Source organism: Lathamus discolor, chromosome Z (assembly GCF_037157495.1).
Source record: "Lathamus discolor isolate bLatDis1 chromosome Z, bLatDis1.hap1, whole genome shotgun sequence".
NCBI classification, from domain to species: Eukaryota; Metazoa; Chordata; class Aves; order Psittaciformes; family Psittacidae; genus Lathamus; species Lathamus discolor.
This window is the reverse complement of record NC_088909.1, coordinates 50,203,276-50,226,250: the sequence shown is the minus strand read 5'-3', so window position 1 is coordinate 50,226,250 and position 22,975 is coordinate 50,203,276. Positions and strand designations below refer to the sequence as shown.

The following is a 22,975-nucleotide window of genomic DNA, read 5'->3' as shown; positions in this document are numbered from 1 at the left end:
ATCTTATGTCCAAATTCATGCATTATGCAATGTCTTCAGGAAGAATTCCTCACAGGCCTGCTAATAACTTCACTGATTGACTAACCTTGTAGCAGACCCATTAAGTAAGAAAATACAAGAGCAGGAATTAAGCCAGCTGTGGCTTCCACAAGCAAAAGAGACTTGAGATCCAGTGAACCCCAAAGAGTACAGATGAAGGAAGCATTTTCTCCGTGCTTTGTATTACAAAGGCCACAGCTGAAAGTTCTTGGTGCATCAGAGAAATGTTGCCCCGATGGTGATTTTTCAGGACCTACTTTGAACTGCGCTTTTTATCCTATGAGAAGTAAAAGGCAAATTATTACTCGGACCACAAGCAGATAACAGGATATGGCCACAGCTTCTGCTTCCAAGTATGTTATTTTGGTATCTAGTAAGAGAAGAACCTAGAACAGATTTAAAGTGTTTTGACCAACCCCTTTTTTCATTAGGAAATGCTGATTGTGAAGATGAAAATATTATCAGAAAACTGTGCTAACATTATCACCACTATCAGAATATCTAAGAGACATATGCTTTCTAAGAAACTAGCGCACACCAAAATCCATGAGTATGCCCCTTTTCTGCTAGATTTTACAACACCCTTACAGTAACAGGCACTGCAATCACCTGGTAGCACAAAGGTGATTTTTAAGGGACAAAAGGGTTTTTGCAATCACCTTTAAGCACAAAGGGTTTGTAGGGATTGTTTGACACTGCACACAATAAAACACAGATGCCGAAACACTCATTTTCCTGCCAACACAACAGAATTAATGCAGTATGCAGGCATATAGCAGAAAAAGTGCAGGAGTTATGCTAACAACTGAGAATCTGCATATTGAAAGAACTTGAACGCTGCCTATGAAAAGTAGCATGTATTGTTTGTAAGCAGCGAGCTTGAAAACTAAAGGCAAAGGTTTGCTTTTTGAATTTGTGCTTTTAAGAGTCAGTGGTGTTAGGTTAGATTAGATTAGTGCTGCTCCAAATCTGGTCAATGAAGGTCACAATCTAAAAAATCAAGTCAGACACATCAGTGACTGAGTTATTCAGGATGTATTATTACAGATGTCATGACTTCAGAAAATCAAATGTGGCATGCTGCTTTAGACAGCACGCCATCACAACCTCCTCTCACTGAGATGTGATGTTACATTCTCACAAGTTCAAATTGTAATGACATTTTGAACACGCACTCTTCAAAATGGCAAAGAGTGTCTTGCATTTGTCTCAATTTCCATTCCTCAGTGTGGGGATAAGGACACATGCTTCCACTTCTTCCCCCACCTTGTTGGCTGTTGCTCTGGGGGTTTAGCCAAGGAGAGAAGGTGACTTGCTGTTGTGGCAATTCAGTTTAGCCTCAGAATCAAAATAACATCACTGTCTTCAGTACTGTGACCATCAAGCAATGAATTGTAAAAACTCAGGTCTTAGACCTTTGCAAATTCATTGCCTTTCAGCAACCTTACACTCCCACAAGAAAATGAGACTTACACCACACAACAACACAGCAGTCACAGAATTCAGCTGGCTTTGAGTCGTATCATTAAAACCCAACATGTGTTTTCAGCACATTCGTAACAGCTGTATTTGAACTGCCCTACTGAAAGCCAAGGTGAATAGCCGCGCTACTTGAAATGACTATCTGAAATGTCTCCCAATTAGTTGCTCAAAAACATCTTTATTAATTACTTTAAAAAATAATAGTAATTTTGATCTACAAAACTGTATCATCCACTAAAACCTGGAGTTTATGGAAATAAAATGGATATATAAAACATATTTTCAGGACTTCTGAACATAAAATGAAAGGTGAATTGCCATATTATCATAAAACCAATTTAATCACTTTCACATTTATAAATACGCATGTTACTCAGAGTAACATTCAGAAAACCAGAGTTTTTGGACAAGAACAAAGAAATAGATACAGACAATTCAAGAACATATTAAAAGCAACAAAATAATTAATACATTAATAAAAGAGTTTGCTCCCTAGCCAGTGTTCACCCATCTGCTTTGAAGTGCCTCACTGAAAGCCATGGCTGAATATGCAAACCAGATTTCTGCAGGAATTACACTGACATGACATCATGCAGACGTGGCAGCAGAGCTCCCATGAACACATCCAGGACAGCAGTGCAGACAACCATGAATAAATAGATCGCAATCCACGCAAAACACATTCTGACACACTTTACATACGTAAACCTGTGTGGAAAAAATACAAAAAAAAGTCGAATTTAGATTAAAGAAGAAAAAAAACACCAGTCCTTCAGTAGGTCAATAGCTGTGTCATCAAGACACTGTAAATAGACTGTACTCCTAACATCACAAAAACCCAGTTGAATTAAAGTTTCTAACAGCAAATATGTCCAAAGGGCTGAGCTCGAATCACTGTAGATGCCTCCAAATGGCTGAGTGGAAGCTTATTTATGCAACTGTCTACGAAATCCCTTCCCACAACTTAATAGTCTTTGCAGTCTAAAAGGTATGACTCTGTAACACAGAAGTTAACCATGAGATAAACTTCCACACATATTTTTCTCATCTTCAGAAGACTATATTGAAGGATCATCTGTACTTCTGACACTCCTCAATGAGAATTCCAGTGCAGTTCGACATACTTACATTTTGATCTTTCATTTCTCCCTGGCAGCCTTGACAACACCTAAAAGCAAAATTGTGTATTTTAACTGAAAAAAAAGGTCATGATTGCATGAAAGTGTTTAAGAAACATCTCATGCATAGTAACAACTTACAATTATTTCATCTATTCAACTGAACACACAGCATAACCGTTTACAGGAACAACAAATATTTCTTATTGTAGGTGCCCCAAACCACCCAAACATTCAATGTTGTTTCCACACCAAAGAAGCTACTGCCACCTATTCTTACTTTTGTGATCAAAAAATTACAGGGTCCACAAGTACACTCATTATCACAAATATGATTTGCATACCGTTCCCCCTGATATTCTCCCAGAGGAACTTCCTGAAAGGCATCCAAAGGAAACAAGTGATGGTAAGACCGAGCCAGATGAGGTGCAGAGACTAATGTGAGACCTGCAAATAAAGAGACATCAAAATTGTTACAAGAGAGGACTTGCTGAAAAGCTTTTCTGTATTAAACACGGCGGGGGGGGGGGGGGGGGGGAGGAGATATTTTTAAATTACTCAGTGGTTCAGAACATTTAAGAATTAAAAACCATAAAACTGTTTCTTAGTTTCCATAATCCAAACCTGTAATCCTTTCCAGAGTTAAACCCAAATACAAAGAAGTCCAAATTTCTAATGAAAAGGTTTAGCTCAATGTTAGAAGTACATTTACAATGCACAGTCGTACAGTTAGCAAGTTTTTCACCCTCATGCCATAAGCAAAATGCAACCATAGAGGAGCCATCTGTTTAAATGCACAACTCCTGCTTGGAAACAATAGTTCTGCTATTTCAGGTCACCAGTTAAAATGATGCCTAACTACAAAGCTCTACTACAGCCTGCTATAATACTGCGATACCATGCCGCAGCTCTGTTTCGGCTAACACAGGTCTACTTGTTTTGGCTGGGGTAGAGTCAATTTTCTTCATAGTGGGTCTAGGCTCTGTTTTGGATATGTGCTGGAATCAGTGTTAATAATTCAGGGAAGTTTTCATTACTGCTGAGCAGTGCTTACAAAGAGTTGAGGCTTTTTCAGCTCCTCACCCCACCCCACCATTGAGCAGGTGCACAAAGAGCTGGGAGGCGACATAGCTGGAACAGCTCACCCCAACTGATCACAGGCATATCCCACACCATATGGTGTCATGCTCAGCATAGACAGCTGGGGAAGAAGAAGGAAGCGGGAGGACACTTGGAGTTATGGCATCCGTCTTCTCAAGTAACTGTCAGACATGACAGACACCTGTTTCCCTGGAGATGGCTGCTGATGAGAAGCAGTAGATTAATTCCTTACTTAGCTTAGCTTGTGCACATGTTTTTGGCTCTGCCTATTAAGCTGTCTTTACCTCAGCCCATTAGTTTTTTCACTTTTACTCTTCTGATTCTCTGCCCCATCCCACTAGCAGTGAGTGAGTGGCTGTGTGGGGCTTAGTTGTCAGCTGGGGTTAAACCATGACAAGAGGTTAGCTGGGGTATGGGCTGGCACAAACCTCTTCATCATTCATAATGTCCTGGTTTGAGCAGCAGCAGTCAGTTTTCTCCTTCTTAGGAGCTAGTACAGTGCTGTGTTTTGATCTTTTGGCCTTGGAACAGTGGTGATAATGCCGATGTTTTCAGTTGCTGCTCGAATGTTTGGTCTGGCCAAGGACTTTCTGAGCCTCATGCTCTGCCAGGGAGGAGGGGAGGCTGGGAGGAAGCAGAGACAGGACACCTGACCCAAACTGACCAAAGAGGTATTCCATACCACGGTACGTCATGCCCAGGATGTAACGGGGAGTTACCCGGAAGGGTTGGGACTGCAGGGTTGGACGAGGTATCGGTCGGTGCTTGGCTGGGGGGAGTGGGGCGAGTTATCAGTCAGCTGGTGCTGAGGTGTTGTATTCTTTCCTCTTGTTATTTCCTTTAGCATTATTATTATTGGTGGTAGCAGCAGTGATTTGTGTTATACCTTAGTTACTAAACTGTTCTTATCTCAACCCGTGGGAGTTGCATTCTTTTCGATTCTCCTCTCCGTCCCTCCAGTAGCAGGGGGAGGGAAAGAAAGGGGGGGAGTGAGTGGACGAGGCTTGTGGTTCGGTTTAAACCACGACAGTTCTTTTTGGCGCCCAACGTGGGGCCCGAAGGGTTGAGATAACGACGGAGATGATCAGATTAATAGTCGTCACAGTGCTGATTTATTGGCTCTCAAAGTTGTTTCTCTTGCTCTCAGCGCTTCAGAATGTAGTACATTACATAGAGCCGGTATTCCCTGTGGTAGTGTTTATCAAGTGTGGGGCTTGGGCTAAGGTTTTTGTTTCACTGTACTTTATGGCAATGGCTTGTAATACGGGTGGGCTCCGGCAGCAGGGAGAGATGGACGTGGCCGTGGACTTGTACCCGGCCGTCCCGCTGCTCTTCACCGCCCTGGCCCTTGTCCTCGCCTCCGTCTTTGTGAGGCTGCGGGGAGCCGAGGGGGAGCGGCCCCGGGAGCCGGCGGCGGCCGAAGCGGCCCGGGAGAGTGGCCCCGGGGACCAGGCGGCGGCGGGAGCGGGGCCCGAGGCCGGGAGGAAGGCGGCTGCTGGGCAGCGGGAGGAGGCGGCGAAGGAGCCGAGCCCCGCGGAGGAGCCGAGCCCTGCGGAGGAGCCGTAAACTTCTGAGCTCTTGTCCTACTGACAACTACAGCTGTGGGGAATCTGTTGTTGATACACAGGATTCCTCCAGTTACACTACTGCTTTGTTGAAATGCAACTCATGCTGATATGAAAACCTTCACATAAAACTAGGACAAGGTGACCCAAGGTAAAGTTATTTCATTCTCTTGCCAAATACACACACCTTGGTAATACCTATAATTTAGTCATATGCCTGTAGAAGCTAACAGGAGGATAGCTGTCGCTCATACTGCATCAATTCTCTAAAAAATGCTGTTCCTCCCTCCTACCCTCATTAAAGCAGGGCAGGGGCACCACTGGTTGCATTACCTTCTGCAAGACCAAAGGACTTCCATTTACAACCCTATAGCTTTTCATGTGTCACTGTGCAGCCTGACCTTGAGTCTGAAATATTGGTGTGTCTGTTAAATCAGGATTCTTCAGGAAATTATTAGCATTCATATATGAATCACCCTTCTTCCTCCCTTTGCTTTAGGGTTTTTAGTTCATAACATACTAGGGAATATGATACAGCTTTTCTGTTACAGGTATAGTCCTGAAAGTCCCTTATACAATGCTGACATCTCAAGACACAGGAATGCAGGCTTCTTAGAGCTGGCTTTTAATTCCTAAGTGTCGTCGAATTTTTCTAACCCTAATTTTCTCAACATTAACCCCTAATTCATCTGCTCACCTCTTCTTGCTACTCACCACAGATTTTGCACTCCACGGGAAGTTCACAGTATTTGGCTCTGCACTGGGGACAAAAGTATCCACCCAGTGAAAGACCTGGCTCACTGTTGTTTTCCAGCTGCCTAGAGCAGAGAGAGACAATTTAATATATAAACACCACAGTACAAATACTACACAGTTCTCACAATAAATACTTTGAAAAGTTTCAGTAGCTTCCATGCAACAGTTCCATATGTATGGAAGTTTCAGAAAGCAACTAGTAACGGTAAGATATCAGTAACCACGTCTTCCCACAGAAAAAGAACAGATTTTCCTACATGAGGGAGCTAATGCACCTTTATAAAATAATGTTATGAAAGACGGAAGCATTAGCATTTCTCCTTACACACGCAAATATTCTGTACTGACTTTTAAGATGGACGTTGGTACATAATCTTACAAACAGCTGATACTTTCCTTCTGAAAATTCAGACCCTCCTATCATCCCTGAAAACTATGATTCCATTCACTGAGAAGAGCCCCAGTACACTAATCATATGAAGCCTCTATTTTAAACTTCCCTCTATGGTCACATTAGAAAATAGATAAAAAATATTTTATTCCAGAGAATGCCCTTCATCCTCATCATTATCTTTACAGTGAATCAAGAATTTCTTGAATTAAGAAATGCAAGTAAAAATTAGCAGTAATCACTTTGATACCTTGTAGCACCCTTGTGTTCTAATCACCGCACAACACTATTAAAAGCCATTTACTACCTTAAACAAAAAACACAAACAAACAAAAAAAACCACCCCAAAACAAAAAAAGAAACAGTGAATTTTAAAAAGCGTAATTAACAGATGTAACCATAGGTACATACTGGATGTACAAATGGAACTAAATTTTCTACCGAGAAGTCACAGGACATTCCTGTTTTTTTCATGTTATTTTGCAATATTTTCACTGACAAGCAAATATGACTGATTATTATTGAATTGTAATCAGCTAAGCGAATTTTAATTCCACTTACACCATGCTAAAGGATGGCTTTGCATCTTGATCGGATAGAGAAGCAATATAATGCTGAGGAAAACCTGAGGAGAAAAACATCCCATATTACCAATTATAAACATGAAACTAATCCTTCTGTTTCTTACTTCAATGGAGAAGTTCAATGACTATTCTAAACATTAAGGCCTATCTCTTTTGTTTGTTTATTATTACAGAAATTATACACTCTTTACTAGGTATCAAATTCTTCTGTACCTGCATACACCAACAAATCCCTCACAGTATTCCCTCCAACTGAAAAAAATATTTTCATTGTCTTCATATTAACTGAAGCTTACTGGAACCCAATTCTTATGAACAGCTAAAAAGCAAATTACGTACAAGGGTAGGAAAGCAGAAAGAGCACTGCATGTATGTTTACTTGAACAATAGTTTCTGTCTGGGGCAAAATCTTTTCATGTGCAGACACCAAGCACATATTCACTTTCCAAGTGCAGTATAAGACAGATGAGACTATAGCACTTTATGGATGCTGTAAAAGATACCATTCTTTCCACCACTTATTTTTTACAGCTCATGTCAAGCGGGAAGGCAGCAGTTTCCAACTGCTGCTCAAGCTTTACCTATAATAAATAAACATTTTCAGTATTTAAATCTACACATGAGAATACATACATTCATATCTATGAAAATGTGTGGATGAAAGTGAGACATCAGTGCTCTATTTTGTAGCATGAGAGTTCCTATTCTGATTTAACTCCAAGCTTAAATTTATTGAGAAATACCTAATCCATTTGCTGAAAGAACACCACAAAAGTGGTCCTAACAAACATGTACTACATGGCCAAACAGATGTCTCTTAGAGTCAACAAAGCTTATAATAGTTGCCTCCTGCAGGGAAAAAAAACAAAACCAGAGGGAGAAAAAAAAAAATTTTTCATCCTTAACTTCTAAGTATTACAGTGACACCAATTACTGAAAAAGCAATATAATTCTACTTAATTTTTTAAAACTGAAATCGAATAATTTGCCTTATTTAGTTCTTAACTTTATTTAAAAGCTGATTACTTTGCAGGAACAACATCAAGAAAATTCAAGTTTATTTAGCAAAATAAACGTTAAAATAAAAAAAAAATTCAATGTCTTTATTATGCTTCTAACTATTTTTATGGCTTTAACACAGATGATGCGAAGAAAGAAAAGGACAAGACTTGCAAATCTTGTGCTAGGATTTTAATAAAACCATATCCTACCCATTCGAATAAGAGAGCACTCAGAACCTGAACTGGTAGGTAGAGGACGAGCATGATGTATCAGCATCTCCTTATAATGACTTTCATCTAAAATAACGTGGTATGTGCCTGTCATGAAGAAAGAAATGCCTTACTCTCAGATTACCAGCAGGTAAGAATACAAACATACTCTCCAGATGACAGAAAATAATTTAAGTAAAAAAAAAAAAATTAAAAATTTAGCTAACCCTGTTCCTAAGAACTAGTCCTGTTAATGATACTGAAAATAACAAGGTTTTAAATTAATAACAATGTTTAGATTAACAAGAATGTTTAATTAGATATGAAAACCCATAGCTTTTTCTCCAACATTACACTGTAGTAATGTTATTGTAAGAGTTACCACTGTAGTAATTGACATTAACAATAACAATTTAGTATTGATATTAACAATAGCAACAGTTCCACATCACAGAGGTTTATATGAGCAACATTAGATTTTAAAATATATACATTTCTTCTCTCTAGAGATGCAGGTACCTACTGATAATTTCACTGAATATTGTGTGCTTTGTAGGTTTAAGAAAACCTTATATTTTCTGCCAGCACAATATTCATCCTTAAATATCAAAATGCCTTAAGGAATACATGACAAATTAGTTACCTAATTTTTTATTTAGAACTTGTATTAGTAGCATAACTACTGAGCTTCAGATACATACCACCAGTTTCTCGGGCAAGTACTGTACAAACTCGAACCTCAGCACTTAGGCCGATGACAGACACTCTGATCTTAACTGCTTTTAAACACTTCAAATGGAAAAAGAAGGAATACTCAAATTTATGTGCAGAAAACAGTAAAAGGTTCAAAGTTTTAAATTAAAATTAATCAGCAATGACTCTGCAACTATCTTAGTCTAATGTAGTAGCCAAACTAGATGTTCAATGTAGTAGTCAAACTTCACTTCTGTACCTTAATCAGATCATAGATGCTGGACGGATCACATGTCGTCAGGCTGCTGAAGACTACCAAAACCTCTCTGCTTGTATGTGCTGGCATGTGCCTGAAGAAAGTATATGGTTAATTTACTTATAAACACTAATCTACTCGTATGTTAAAGTTGCCAAGGACTTCTAAGATACTTAAGTGAGAAGGTGACATAATATGAAGTCCCCTACAAATTATAAGACTGTGGTTAAGATCCTTCTCTGACCACCGGAATTTCACCTTCCAAAAGCCAAACCTTTCCTGTATCTAAAACACGGTATTTGATTTGTTTGTGTAACAACCTGTTTGCTCTAATGCTTAAGTTATCGCAGTACCTTAATTGTACTCTCAGAGGTAAAACTCACCTTCAAACTAGCAACAATGCAGTAAGTCTTCCTGACTTCTTAAAATAAAAATATCAGTTTACAGGTGTAAATCCATTACTTTAAACTAGTTTTTTAGTTCTTAATGGAACTCTCTTCCAACTAGTCATTCAAATAATTTTTTATGTCATTTACTACTAGCTTTATTCTGCCAATGTTTCTAGCTGTATTTACTTGTCAAAAGTCTTCCACATGGTTATACCAACTCCATACCACACATAGCAAAAAAGTTTTTTAAATCTATCCTACCAAAAATTTACCTTTCTAAAGTATGCCAAAACTCCCACCAGATTATTGTGATTCTTTTCCTTCATCATTAATCTAACTCCGCTCCCTCTCATACCTTAAGCCCTCTTGTAAAAAATAACTGCAGGGTCTTCCATCAGCATATTCATGCACAACATAAAACCACCTACTTAGTTTTAAAATATGGTTGCTTTCTATACGCAACACACCTCTAAATAGAAGCATCTTGTGTTAGAAAATCAACTTCTGCAAAACTAGCATATTTAACTCCTCAACACCTCGTATTTTAAGAAGTCATAAAGCTGCCTTTCAGAGACTCAGGTCAGCACAACACACGATGCTACTTGTAAAAAATACTGTCTCTGCCCCTCCAAAAATTCACAATCAGCATTATACTGATTATGGAAAACAAAGAAAACAAAAATCCTGCATGTATATACTAACTTTAAAGTCTGCATAGCCAAATTTAGAGCATTATACAGAGATGGCTCTCCACTGCAGTTCATATCCACTGCTTTCTTCAGAGCAGTTAAGTGCTTTTTCGTGTTACCTGTAAGCGAAAAAAACAATGCACCTGAAATAACAAGTTAAAATAACTGAAATATTTAAACTATTTATTTAATGAAGTGTACTTGTACAATAAGACTTTTCAAACTCAGACTTCTAACTGCTTCGCTTAGAAATTAACCTCTCGATCAGAATGTAGAAAACAGTAAACCAGCATACTAACAGGAAGACATTTACTCTGCAAGCACGCTATTATTAGTACCTTTAAGAAGTCAGAAAGAATAAAATCCCTGTTGCATATCACTGAACGCTTGAGTGTGAAGAGTCTCACAAAGCGTTTCAGCAGAAAGAGAGTTTAGTTTCCTCTGTTATCTTCAAAGTATCGTTCAAAGATTGATGGATCCTCAAATTCCTCAATAAGGTTGCTCCAGTTTTGCAAGTGAATAAAGGGTATAAAAATAACACTTCATCTCTGAAGCCACAGTGATTGCTAGTGACAGAAGGCAGGAACCAAGAAACTGTGCTTATTAACATCTAATCTGATTTCACAGAACACACGGATGTCATAAGACACAAAATTAACAAACAACCAAATCAACTATAGGAGAAACAAAAAGTATTTTAGTTGCAGTCTGTGTAGGGCTTGATCACGAACATGTACATGATAACAATTCTAGATCAAAACAGATTAAAATAAAGACTGGTGTCAGATAAATAACTTTTGTTTTTAAATTAAAAACGTTATGCAAATACTACTACACCTTCAGCAGTGTTGGCCAGGTAGAACTTAGAATATCAGTGCAACTGATGAAAACATCTCCAATTTAAAAAGAAAATATACTACCTCCCCTACCTGAAAGCTCTGTCATTTTTTCAGCTCTTTTACTCTTGGTTACAATTAAGCCAAGCTGGAGAAGGAAAAAAAAATAAGAGACGAAACTTTTCTTGACAAGTTTAAAAATCAGTTGATTTACATTTCTGGTATATTTTTTCCTAATATTTCTTTATGGATCAAAATTACTTAACCATATGAATTTTCTCGTAAGTGTAACAACAGCAGCACAACACTATGCATCAGTTAACATATATTCCTGCATTTCCAGTGCTTTTGCCACAAGGTACAAAAAGAAATCTTCTAAAATTCTGAATACGTGAAAAAAATCTTATCAGATCTTCTGTATTAGAACTTACATTTAAGAAAAAGGGGCAAGACGAGTTCTTATTTTCATTAGTTCAGGCAGCATTTCACCAGACTGATGATGAAGGGACGGTAAGGAACACATCAATTGAAAACAGTTTCCTTGATAGTGTTAAAACTAGACCCAACTTTTAAAACAGTTTTCAGTTACTTGTTTCTTGCAGGTTGTACGTACCTGACTAATAGGATTTTGGTCAAAGTACTCTTCAACAAAATACTCCAATAACTATAAAGAAAAGGTAAGACAATTAAAAACTACATACAGTTTTGTTCCACATGCTTTAAGTAACATGGTACTTGCAATCGTTATTAAAAAAAAAAGGAAAAAACCTTGAGAGAGGAATGGGCCCTCCCTTCCATCTTCCTCTTATTTTGTTCAGTTTGTATGTTAAAGTTCTAGATTACTGTTGGATCAAATGGAGGTTCACTATCCACCAAAAAGCACTAATCTGTACAAAAATCATCAAACCCCAGGATTTCAATTTGTAGTGTGGTTAAGAGAAGACCACATAGTACAAAATGTACAGTGCAAGTCCTTCACAGTCTGAAGGAGCAATCCAGTTGAACTCCTCTCTAGCATCCATTCAAACCAGAATTCATCAAAACACAACTGTAAGGGAAAAAAGTTATCTAGATTTATAATGAAAGCACATTTGTTTTTTTCATCCTTTATTACATGCCAACACTTCAGCTTAATTTCACACTTTTCATAATGTGTTTTACCGTAATATGTCTCTACAAAGTAGAGTACGGTGCCAAAGTGCTCGTCGAAGGCAAACTAATCAAACTGATGTTATACAGATTTTACTATTCAAAACCCAGGTAAATTACAGACTAGTAACAGAAATAAGATACAAAAAAGTAGGAACAAGAAAGATGAGCCTGTTGGAAAGAGCAGAATTTTGTATGATAAAACAATTGTATAAAATAGTAGAAATTATTATGTTTGAGAAATTTATAAATTAATAGTGAGGTTTTGTGTATTAGAAAATGCTGTGACTTCGTGGTTTTGTATCACGGCGGTTCTAATGTTGCAATATATCACAGCTGTCTTGTACCCAATGCTACAAAAACATAGCATAACCAAATATGGTAAAAGGAGTATAAAAGGATTTAGAAAAGTATGTACTGGAGACTATACCCAAGTGGAACCTGTGTATAAGATAGCCGGAAGAGCATACCAGAAAGAAGATAAGAGGGTGCTAACGTCCACACAAAGATTGGAATATACTCAAGTGGGGGAAAGGTGAAAAGGACAACCTGAGGAAGACTTCTTACTTCATCTGAGGAAGACTCTTACTTCACCGGAACGACCACCAGACGACCACCAGAGGGGGCCGCGCAAGCGCAGAAGAGGCTGATGTCCTAATAGATGGATGTGGCAATCCCTAATGCATATGTATTAGTTAAATGTTGTAACCTACCTTGAACATGTACTAACTGTGAAACTTTTAGGATATAAATTGCAGACGCGATGTGACGAGGTTGAAGCCAGATTTGGGTGAGTGCCCCTGGTTTCCCAGCGCTGCAATAAAGCACCTCATATAACCATCCCGGTGGTTATGTGTTTATTCTTACGCTAACATTTTGGCGACCCAGATGGGACCTCGCGGGCATTGCTGAGGCGGATCGCGTTTCGACCCCGCTCCAGCCGGCACCGAGAGATTCTCGGGGAGCCATCGACCGCGACCGACCTCTGCTGCTCACGACGGACCTCTGACACGGTAAGAAAGGTGCTTTATTTAAGTTACAGAACCGGTTTCTAGTAAAAGTATGGTGTATTGACCTTTGGTAAGGTCTGGTAAAAGCCTGCCTGTTATACGCAGCGAAAAGCTGCGTTTGGCTGGGCTAGTAGTAAAGCCTGCCTGTTAGACGCGGTGAAAGCTGCGCTTGGTTGGGGCTAGAGAGCTCTCGGGGTAAAAGCCTAGGCGCCGTCCGTTAGACAGTAGCGAAAGCTCTGCAGGTTCGGCAAACGTGGTTATGGTATTGGTATTTGTGCTGCGGGATCAGCATCTGTCTGTATAAGTTTTGTAATATAGTGGTGTGTGTGTGTGAGAGAGGAGCCTGTTTAGAAATCATTTTGTAATTATAAAATGTCGCCAATTCCTAAATCATCTTCTTTAGGTTGTATTTTAAGCCATTGGAAGGAGGGTGGATTTGGGCAGAGTATGCGGAAAAGCAAACTAATTGATTATTGCAATGTATGGTGGACGCAGTATGAATTAGAAGATCAGGAAAAATGGCCTGAAAATAGAACCTTACAATATAATACTATTCTGCAGTTGATGTTATATTGTAAAAGGGAAGGAAAATGGGACGAAGTACCGTATGTGGGTCTTTTCTTTACCTTAAGAAACAATGATAAATGGCAGAAATCTTGCGGAATAATGGTTGTTAAAACAAGCAATGCTGAAAAATGCAGGGAGTGTGCTGGAGAAAAGGAATGTGTGAAATGCCTTGCCATGAGAAATAGTCGGCGACATCAAAGGGACGAGGAAGATCCTGGTTTGTTAGTAGCTCCGCTAGTGATAAATGAGGAAAGGGGGGAGGGGGAGGAAAGTGATAGCGATCTCGAGAGTGAAGAAGAGTGTGAAAATGGAGGAGGTCGAGAGAGAAATTCCCCCGTCACCCCAGTCTCACACAGAACTCGCCGGAGGGGAGGGCGAGAAGGAAACACACAGCTTCAAGCAGCTAGTGCGGTCCTTGCCCCTTTAAGACAGGGGGTTGGAGTTGAAGGACCAGTGTATGTTAAAATACCTTTCTCCCCTGGGGATTTGGTTATATGGAAACAATCGGCGGGAACTTATAGAGAAAATCCAGATAAGGTAGCTCGAGTGATGAAAATGATCATGAAAACTCAAAACCCAGACTGGGATGATATACAAGTGCTTTTAAATACCCTTATGGATTCAACAGAAAAGGAAATGGTGTTGCGAAGTGCTCGGGAAAGGGTTCGGGAAGATATAAGGCTAGGAATGAGCACAGAAAGAATAGGATATAACCAATGTGCACTTTGCAAGCAGGAAGGACATTGGAAAAAATGAATGTCCAACCAGGGGGGGGCAGTTCATGCCAACAAGAAATCCTTTTGCAGAATCCGATATGGCTAAGACAATGGCGCTGGGGGAGTTTGTTAATCAAAGCTGACTAGGCCAAGTAGAAAATAAGGAACCCCTTGTAAAAATCCAACTAGGAGAGGAAGAAATAAAATTTTTAATAGATACCGGAGCCACCTATTCAGTTCTGAATTTGATACTGTCTCCCACAGCATCCTCATAGATAAGCTAAGGAAGTGTGGGCTTGACGATCAAGTAGTGAGGTGGATCGAGAACTGGTTGAAAGGAAGAAGGCAGAGAGTTGTGGTCAATGGCGCAGAATCTAGCTGGAGGTCTGTGACTAGTGGAGTTCCCCAGGGGTCGGTGCTGGGACCGGTGCTGTTTAATATTTTCATCAATGACCTGGATGAGGGAACTGAGTGCACCCTCAGCAAGTTTGCTGACGACACAAAACTGGGAGGAGTGGCTGACACACCAGAGGACTGTGCTGCCATTCAGCGAGACCTGGACAGGCTGGAGAGTTGGGCGGGGAGAAACTTGATGAAATTTAACAAGGGCAAGTGTAGAGTCTTGCATCTGGGGAAGAACAACCCCATGTACCAGTACAGGTTGGGGGTTGACCTGCTGGAAAGTAGTGAACGGGAAAGGGACCTGGGGGTCCTGGTGGATAGGAGGATGACCATGAGCCAGCAGTGCGCTCTTGTGGCCAAGAAGGCAAATGGCATCTTAGGGTGCATTAGAAAGGGAGTGGTTAGTAGGTCAAGAGAGGTTCTCCTCCCCCTCTACTCAGCTTTGGTGAGGCCGCATCTGGAATATTGCGTCCAGTTCTGGGCCCCTCTGTTCAAGAAGGACAGGGAATTGCTTGAAGGAGTCCAGCGCAGAGCCACAAAGATGATTAGGGGAGTGGAACATCTCCCTTATGAGGAGAGGCTGAGGGAGCTGGGTCTCTTTAGCTTGGAGAAGAGGAGACTGAGGGGTGACCTCATCAATGTTTACAAATATGTAAAGGGTAGGTGTCAGGATGATGGAGCTAGGCTTTTTTCAGTGATATCCAGTGATAGGACAAGGGGCAATGGGTGTAAACTGGAACATAGGAAGTTCCATGTTAACATCAGGAAGAACTTCTTTACTGTAAGAGTGACAGAGCACTGGAACAGGTTGCCCAGGGGGGTTGTGGAGTCTCCTACACTGGAGATATTCAAGGCCCGCCTGGACAAGTTCCTGTGTGATGTACTGTAGGTTACCCTGCTCTTGCAGGGGGGTTGGACTAGATGATCTTTTTAGGTCCCTTCCAACCCTTGGGATTCTGTGATTCTGTGATTCTGAATGATTTGCACGGAAAAATAGGAAAGAAAGCTACAACAATTGTGGGGGCTACAGAGAAAGAAGAAGTGCAACCATTCTTACAACCCCTAAATCTACAATTTCAAGGAAAAGAATTGACACATGAATTTTTGTATTTGCCCGAATGTCCCATTCCTCTATTAGGACGGGACTTATTGAGTAAGCTGGATGCTACGACTGTTTTTGAAAATGGTGAATTGATAATGCAAATCCCTGAATCCAAAACAGGACAGATTTTAGTCCTTAAAGACAAACCTATTCCACAAATCCCAAAAGAAGTGGAACAGGCTGTAATACCAACAGTTTGGGAAACAGAAATCCCAGGAAAATCAAAAGCAGCTCAACCAATAATAATGGAGTTAAAAGACGGGGCTAGACCAGTAAGGGTTAAACAATAGCCATTGAAGCTAGAAGCAAGATATGGGATCATAAAAACAATTGAGAAATTCTTAAAATATAACATTTTAGAAGAATGCGAATCAGAATATAACACACCAATCTTCCCAATAAAGAAACCAAACGGTGAGTATAGATTGGTGCAAGATTTGAGGGCAATAAATGAAATAACAAAAGATATCCACCCGGTGGTGGCAAACCCATATACATTGCTAACATCTGTGAAGGAAAAATATAAATGGTTTACGGTGATTGATTTAAAAGATGCCTTCTTCTGCATTCCCCTTGACAAAAGTAGCAGGAAACTGTTTGCGTTTGAATGGGAAAATCCACAGAATGGACGGAAAACACAACTGACATGGACCAGACTTCCACAAGGATTCAAAAACAGTCCGACCCTATTTGCAAACCAACTAGCCAAAGAATTGGAAACATGGACTACCCAAGGAAAGATACAGGTACCGAGATCACAATACCTTTTGCTACAATATGTAGATGACATTTTTATTGCAACAGAACACAGATCTCTGTGCATAAAAGTGGCAACTGAAATTCTGAATCAGCTAGGCTTGAATGGTTATAAAGTCTCAAAAGAAAAGGCACAAATTGCATGCATGACTGTGTTGTATCTGGGATGTGAAATTTCACAAGGACAACGAAAGCTGGGAATAAATCGCATACAGGCAATCTGTGCCATCCCAGAACCACGAAACTTGTATGAGCTAAGAATATTTTTGGGTATGACAGGGTGGTGCAGACTATGGATAATGGACTATGGACTAATTGCCAAACCCCTGTATGAGGCCCAAAAATCACATGCCTTTGTTTGGGAAAAACAACAGAAAGAAGCCTTTCAGAAATTGAAGGAAGCACTGACAAAATCTCCAGCATTGGGACTCCCAGATTTGACAAAAGATTTCCAATTGTTTGTCCACGAGCGACAAAAATTGGCACTGGGGGTACTAACTCAGAAACTTGGGAGCTGGAAAAGACCAGTGGGATATTTCTCAAAACAACTGGATCCAGTGAGTGCAGGATGGCCCTCATGCTTGCGAGCAGTAGCAGCAACTGTTATTTTAATCCAAGAAGCTAGGAAATTAACCCTGGGAAAACACATTGATGTATTTGTGCCACATATGGTAACCACTGTTCTGGAACAAAAAGGGGGGCATTGGTTGTCCCCTAGCCGGATGATGAAATATCAGGCAATCCTAATGGAACAGGATGATATAAGCTTGAAAACTACTAACCTGTTAAACCCAGCAGCTTTTCTAGGAACAGACCTAGAAGAAGGAACCCTCGAACATGACTGTGTAGAAATCATTGAACATACATATGCAACCAGAGCAGACTTGAAGGATGCATCTCTAGAACAACCGGAATGGGAACTCTTTACAGATGGCAGCAGCTTTGTGGAGAACGGGACACGATACGCAGGATATGCTGTGACAACTCAGCAAAAGGTAATCGAAGCCAAGGCATTAACTCCAGGAACGTCAGCCCAAAGAGCAGAATTGATAGCTCTTACAAGAGCATTGGAGCTGAGCAACGACAAAAAGGTAAATATATGGACAGACTCAAAATATGCATTTGGTGTAGTACATATTCATGGAGCATTATGGAAAGAACGAGGACTTTTGTCTTCACAAGGGACTAACATAAAATATCAGAAAGAAATTTTAGAATTAATAATTGCTGTGCAAAGACCTAAACAAGTAGCCATCATGCATTGCAAGGCACATCAAGGAGGAACTTCAAAGGTATCTGAAGGAAATACACTAGCAGATCGGACAGCCCGCCAAGTAGCCCGGGAGGTGTGGAATATGATGGCTTTAATACTTCTGAAGGTAAGCCCACTCCATACCTATCTTTCACAAAGCCCAAACTATTCAACAGAAGATGAAAAATTAGCAGGACTCTTAAAGGCCCAAAAGAATTCTGAAGGGTGGTATGTAACAACAACAGGACAAGTAATAGTGCCACCTGCAATAATGCGAAAGATTCTACAAACTGAACATCAAAAATGTCATTGGGGTGCAGAAGCATTGGCAACTTATCTAAAACGAGGAATAATTTCCACACAGATGTTAACTATGGCAAAATCAGTGGGATCAAAATGTGAAATCTGTTTGAAAAACAATCCAGTAGTAAAAAGACAAATTGAGACCGGAAGAATTAGGATAGGAATGGAACCAGGAGATTATTGCCAGGTTGATTTTGCAGAACTACCAAAGGTACAAGGGTACAAATATTTATTAATAGGGGTTGACACTTTTTCTGGATGGCCAGAGGCCTTTCCCTGTCGCACCAATCAGGCAAAAGAAGTAGTGAAATGGTTGCTTAGAGAAATCATCCCGCGATTTGGAGTCCCTTTAGGTATATCATCAGATAGGGGTCCACATTTTATTGCAACCGTAGTACAAGAAGTTAGTAAACTATTAGGAATATCATGGAACTTACACACTCCTTGGAGGCCCCAATCTAGTGGACAGGTAGAAAAGATGAACCAAACAATAAAGAGACAAATCAGTAAAATATTGTTAAGAGGCCAAAATAAAGTGGCCACAAGCATTGCCTATAGCTCTGCTACGAATCAGAATAAAACCCAGGAGCAAAATGTCAGTAAGCCCCTATGAGATCCTCTATGGAAAGCCATACGAGGCACCGGAACCCAACCCTAATACCCATATTAAGGGGAATCAGGATGTTTATAATTATGTGCTGTCTCTCGGTAGAACCTTAACTCGACTGCGGAGCACTTTGGTGTGGAATAGGCCACTATCTCTGGAAAATCCAGCACGACATCCAACCAGGAGACCAAGTGCATGTCCGGAACTGGAACGAAGAACCATTAAAAGAACGGTGGGACGGACCATATCAAGTATTGTTAACTACATTCACAGCAGTAAAGGAAATAGCCAGGAACAACGCATGGACTCATCGAATTATAGGAGCAGTGACCAGAGACCACTCAAAATATCTGACACCTCCTCCTACTTACTAGGAAACAGCTATCTAAAGGAATGAAAATACTTACTTAAATAAGTGAAGTATTTTCAAAGGGGGGAAATGTTGGAAAGAGCAGAATTTTGTATGATAAAACAATTGCATAAAATAGTAGAAATTATTATGTTTGAGAAATTTATAAATTAATAGTGAGGTTTTGTATATTAGAAAATGCTGTGACTTCGTGGTTGTGTATCACGGCGGTTCTAATGTTGCAATATATCACAGCTGTCTTGTACCCAATGCTACAAAAACATAGCATAACCAAATATGGTAAAATGAGTATAAAAGGATTTAGAAAAGTATGTACTGGAGACTATACCCAAGTGGAACCTGTGTATAAGATAGCCGGAAGAGCATACCAGAAAAAAGATAAGAGGGTGCTAACGTCCACACAAGGATTGGAATATACTCAAGTGGGGGAAAGGTGAAAAGGACAACCTGAGGAAGACTTCTTACTTCATCTGAGGAAGACTCTTACTTCACCGGAACGACCACCAGACGACCACCAGAGGGGGCCGCGAAAGCGCAGAAGAGGCTGATGTCCTGATAGATGGATGTGGCAATCCCTAATGCATATGTATTAGTTAAATGTTGTAACCTACCTTGAACATGTATTAACTGTGAAACTTTTAGGATATAAATTGTGGACGCGATGTGACGAGGTTGAAGCCAGATTTGGGTGAGTGCCCCTGGCTTCCCAGCGCTGCAATAAAGCACCTCATATAACCATCCCGGTGGTTATGTGTTTATTCTTACGCTAACAAGCCTATGCATGTATCCTATGCATGTCGCAGAAGACTTTAATTCATGTAAATGTAAAATGGAACTGGTTTACAGAGAAGCAATGGATTAGTAAGAGAAAACAAATTTTGAGTACAGAAATACCTTCAAAGTGCAAGTAAGCCTGTTCGGTTTCAAATCTTGGTCTTCCATAGCTCTTGATCCATCAATAACCACGTAAAGGTGACGCATCTGCATTTTCACCAGAAGTGATAGTCACTCACACAGCATATTTAAACGAACTGTTCAGTATTACATTTACTTAAAAAAGCAACTACTTCCTCCCTTAAACAGGGGAAATTCAACGTACTGAGCTATGCAATCAACACTGCCAATGAGCAAAGAATTTAAAAAATAAAGGCTTGTGGAAAACACAAGCTTTGGTCTCAAGCACATTTAGCATAAGTGTATTTCAGATTAGACATAACACCTCTAATCAGTTTTGGACTGAGGACAGACAAGGGTTAAGACATTTACCTACCATTCCCAGTTGAACTTGTCCATGGTTTTCACAGAGTCTAATAAAACAAAAAATAATTTAAGATGCAAACAAATGAATGGTTCCGAAACCAAAAGTATGGAAGAAATCCAATACAAACACGAAGCAATTACAAACACAGACACTTATTTACACCAAAAAGAGGACAATTTAATTACAAACAGATTTCATGCCTCTCTGAAAACAAACAAAAACTATTTCTTACATTTAAAATTTCATCCACATTTGAATATTTTAACATAATCGGAAATAAAACAAAACCAGATTTTACATAGCAATTTTTCTGGCAATTTGAAACACAAATATGGTGCTGTGATACCAAAATCCAGCTCAAAGCATGATCTGAATGTTAAAAAAATATTTAAGGATTTTCTCTAGGCAGTGTAATTTGGAGTGGCAGTGCTTTGCACCATGTTTCATTAGATCAAGACCTCACCCCATGAGCTAGCATACATCTGGGCTATCCAGCCTGTGTACATTCAGTCTTAACATTATAGGCAAAAGTAAATTTTACTGTCTTTTCAGGCACAACTAATAAGTAGCCGGCAAGCAGCACACATGTGGAGCTCTGAAGGGGTAAGGACACAAAAATGCACAGCAGGGGTGCCAACAGGCTCACTGAACTTAGAGGAGCCAATCTGAGAATTAAGCCCTTTTAACTGACCAAACCAGGAACATTAGCAGGCTCGTGGCAACACACAGAATCATGGAATCAACCAAGTTGGAAAAGACCTTCAAGATCAAGTCAAACTGTTACCCTAGGATGGCCACGTTCATCACTAAACAATGTACCATGCCTCATCTATGTGGGCTGTGAACACTTCCAGGGACGGTGACTCCACCACTGTTCCAATGCCTGATCACCCTGTGAAGAAATTCTTCCTAATATCCAATCTAAACCTCCCCTGGTGCAGCTTGAGGCCGTTACCTCTTGTTCTATCGCTTGCTGCTTGCGATAACACACCGATCCCCATCTCCCTCCATCCTCCTTCAAGCCTTCTCTTCTCCAGCCTAACCCCCCCCCAGTTCCCTCAGCCGCTCCTCATCAGACTTGTGCTCCAGACCCTTCACCAGCTTCGTTGTCATTCTCTGGACGAGCTCCAGTGCCTCAGTGTCTCTCTTGTAGTGAGAGGTCCAGAGCTGAACACAGGATTCGAGGTGCAGCCTCACCGGTGCTGAGTACAGGGGATGATCACTGCCCTGGCCCTGCTGGCCACGCTATTGCTGATACAGGCCAGGATGCCGTAAGCCTGGGAACAAGCCGGCTCATGTTCAGCTGTCTGTTGACCAACATCCCTGGATCATACCTTTTCCTCTTTGCCTTGAAGAGGATGCTCTCGATGGTCGGTCTCAGCGAGCCAGATTCATCTTCTTTAAGGACTTCCCTAGTCAGAACAGACCGCCAGTGAGCAGAAGGGAGATATCCTCGTTTTCTACCTCGGTAAGAAGGTGAGGAGGGAAAAGGGAAGCTTACCATGTTCTCTCGTAACCCCCTTCCCAGCGCTTTGTCCGTTCGGTTTCCTCTTCCATTTCTGCGGCTCCGCTCTCCGCCGCGAAGGCACCGCCGCCTGCACCGCCTGAGGGGAAGCCTGGTTACGGCTGCCGCAGAGCGGGTGAACGCGCCGTGGAGGACCAGCCCCGGCCCGGCAGGGCCGAGAAGCACCGCACCCGCGGTCAGCCCCGCCAGCAGCCGGGCCCAGCCGCCACACCGCGCACCCCCGATCCGGAAGCGCCGAGGAACATCTCCTGCCGCTGCTGTGCGCAGCCACAGCTCTCCGGGTGCCGCCCGCGCCGCCGGGCCATCGTTCCGGGCCGGAGCGGCGGCCGCCCGAGCACGGCGCGGGCTCGCCGCGGAGGGTGAGGCCGGCCCCGGTGGCTGTTGCCGGTCGTACCGGATGTGGCTGCCCCGAGCTGCACGCCCGGCCTCGCCCCGAGCGGAAAGCGGGCCCTCGGCCGGAGGGCGCCTGCCCTGCCCCTGCGGCTGCCGCGGCAGCGAAGTGCAGGGTGTTTGTTACAACGGCCTCGAAATACGCCGGTGACGTTATTAACGCTGCAGCGCGTCGGGAGGTACAGCGGCAGGGGGGCCTGCGGTGGGTGCGTCAGGTCAGCCAGGCCCTCGCTCCCCTGTCAAGAGGCCACGTAACAGGATGAAGGCAGTGTCAGGGTTTTACGTGGTGTCTCTGTAACTAACGGAAGTAATTTCAGTAGTTAACGGAAGAATGCAGGAGTCTGGGAGGAGGCCATTAGTTACTTGCGCTGGAATTACAGAATCATAGGATAGTTTGGGTTAGAAGGGATCTCCAAAGGTCATCTAGTCCAACCCCGCTGTCATGGGCAGGACAC

The 22,975-nt window shown here is 41.4% G+C and overlaps 2 protein-coding genes across 4 annotated transcripts; one reads left to right on the top strand and one right to left on the bottom strand.

Moving 5' to 3' along the window:
- Positions 1-1,679: 1,679 nt before the first annotated feature.
- On the bottom strand, positions 1,680-22,779 carry GTF2H2 (general transcription factor IIH subunit 2). Of its 3 annotated transcripts, XM_065664068.1 has the most exons (15): positions 22,107-22,775; positions 21,940-22,017; positions 20,615-20,651; positions 20,239-20,325; positions 11,724-11,774; positions 11,204-11,258; positions 10,288-10,393; positions 9,200-9,290; positions 8,949-9,036; positions 8,248-8,355; positions 7,014-7,077; positions 6,020-6,123; positions 2,984-3,086; positions 2,650-2,689; positions 1,680-2,229 (listed from the first exon to the last, which is right to left on the bottom strand). In XM_065664068.1, the coding sequence occupies exons 1-15, from the start codon at positions 22,160-22,162 to the stop codon at positions 2,110-2,112; spliced, it is 1,188 nt and encodes a 395-aa protein (XP_065520140.1). In that variant the 5' UTR covers positions 22,163-22,775; the 3' UTR covers positions 1,680-2,109. The 3 variants fall into 3 exon arrangements, with proteins under 3 accessions (XP_065520140.1, XP_065520142.1, XP_065520141.1); XM_065664070.1 differs by lacking the exons at positions 1,680-2,229; positions 2,650-2,689; positions 2,984-3,086 and adding an exon at positions 3,823-3,939 and having other exon boundaries at positions 22,107-22,777; XM_065664069.1 differs by lacking the exons at positions 1,680-2,229; positions 2,650-2,689; positions 2,984-3,086 and adding an exon at positions 3,960-4,364 and having other exon boundaries at positions 22,107-22,779.
- On the top strand, positions 16,354-18,995 carry LOC136006067 (uncharacterized). Its single transcript, XM_065664067.1, has 2 exons — positions 16,354-16,802; positions 17,743-18,995. Exons 1-2 carry the CDS (start codon positions 16,664-16,666, stop codon positions 18,978-18,980), a joined length of 1,377 nt encoding a protein of 458 aa, XP_065520139.1. The 5' UTR covers positions 16,354-16,663; the 3' UTR covers positions 18,981-18,995.
- Positions 22,780-22,975: the final 196 nt, after the last annotated feature.

What these genes read in the sequence shown, in the direction of transcription:
- LOC136006067 (XM_065664067.1), top strand. Translation starts at nt 16,664, where the DNA reads ATGGGAAAATCCACAGAATGGACGGAAAACACAACTGACATGGACCAG. An exon ending in CTACCCAAGGAAAGATACAG is followed by an intron (nt 16,803 to 17,742) that starts GTACCGAGATCA and finishes AACTCTTTACAG; the next exon opens with ATGGCAGCAGCTTTGTGGAG.
- GTF2H2 (XM_065664068.1), bottom strand. Translation starts at nt 22,162, where the DNA reads ATGGAAGAGGAAACCGAACGGACAAAGCGCTGGGAAGGGGGTTACGAG. An exon ending in CGTGGAGTGCAAAATCTGTG is followed by an intron (nt 3,087 to 6,019) that starts GTGAGTAGCAAG and finishes CTTTATTTGCAG; the next exon opens with GTCTCACATTAGTCTCTGCA. An exon ending in GGAGAATATCAGGGGGAACG is followed by an intron (nt 2,690 to 2,983) that starts GTATGCAAATCA and finishes TTTTGCTTTTAG; the next exon opens with GTGTTGTCAAGGCTGCCAGG.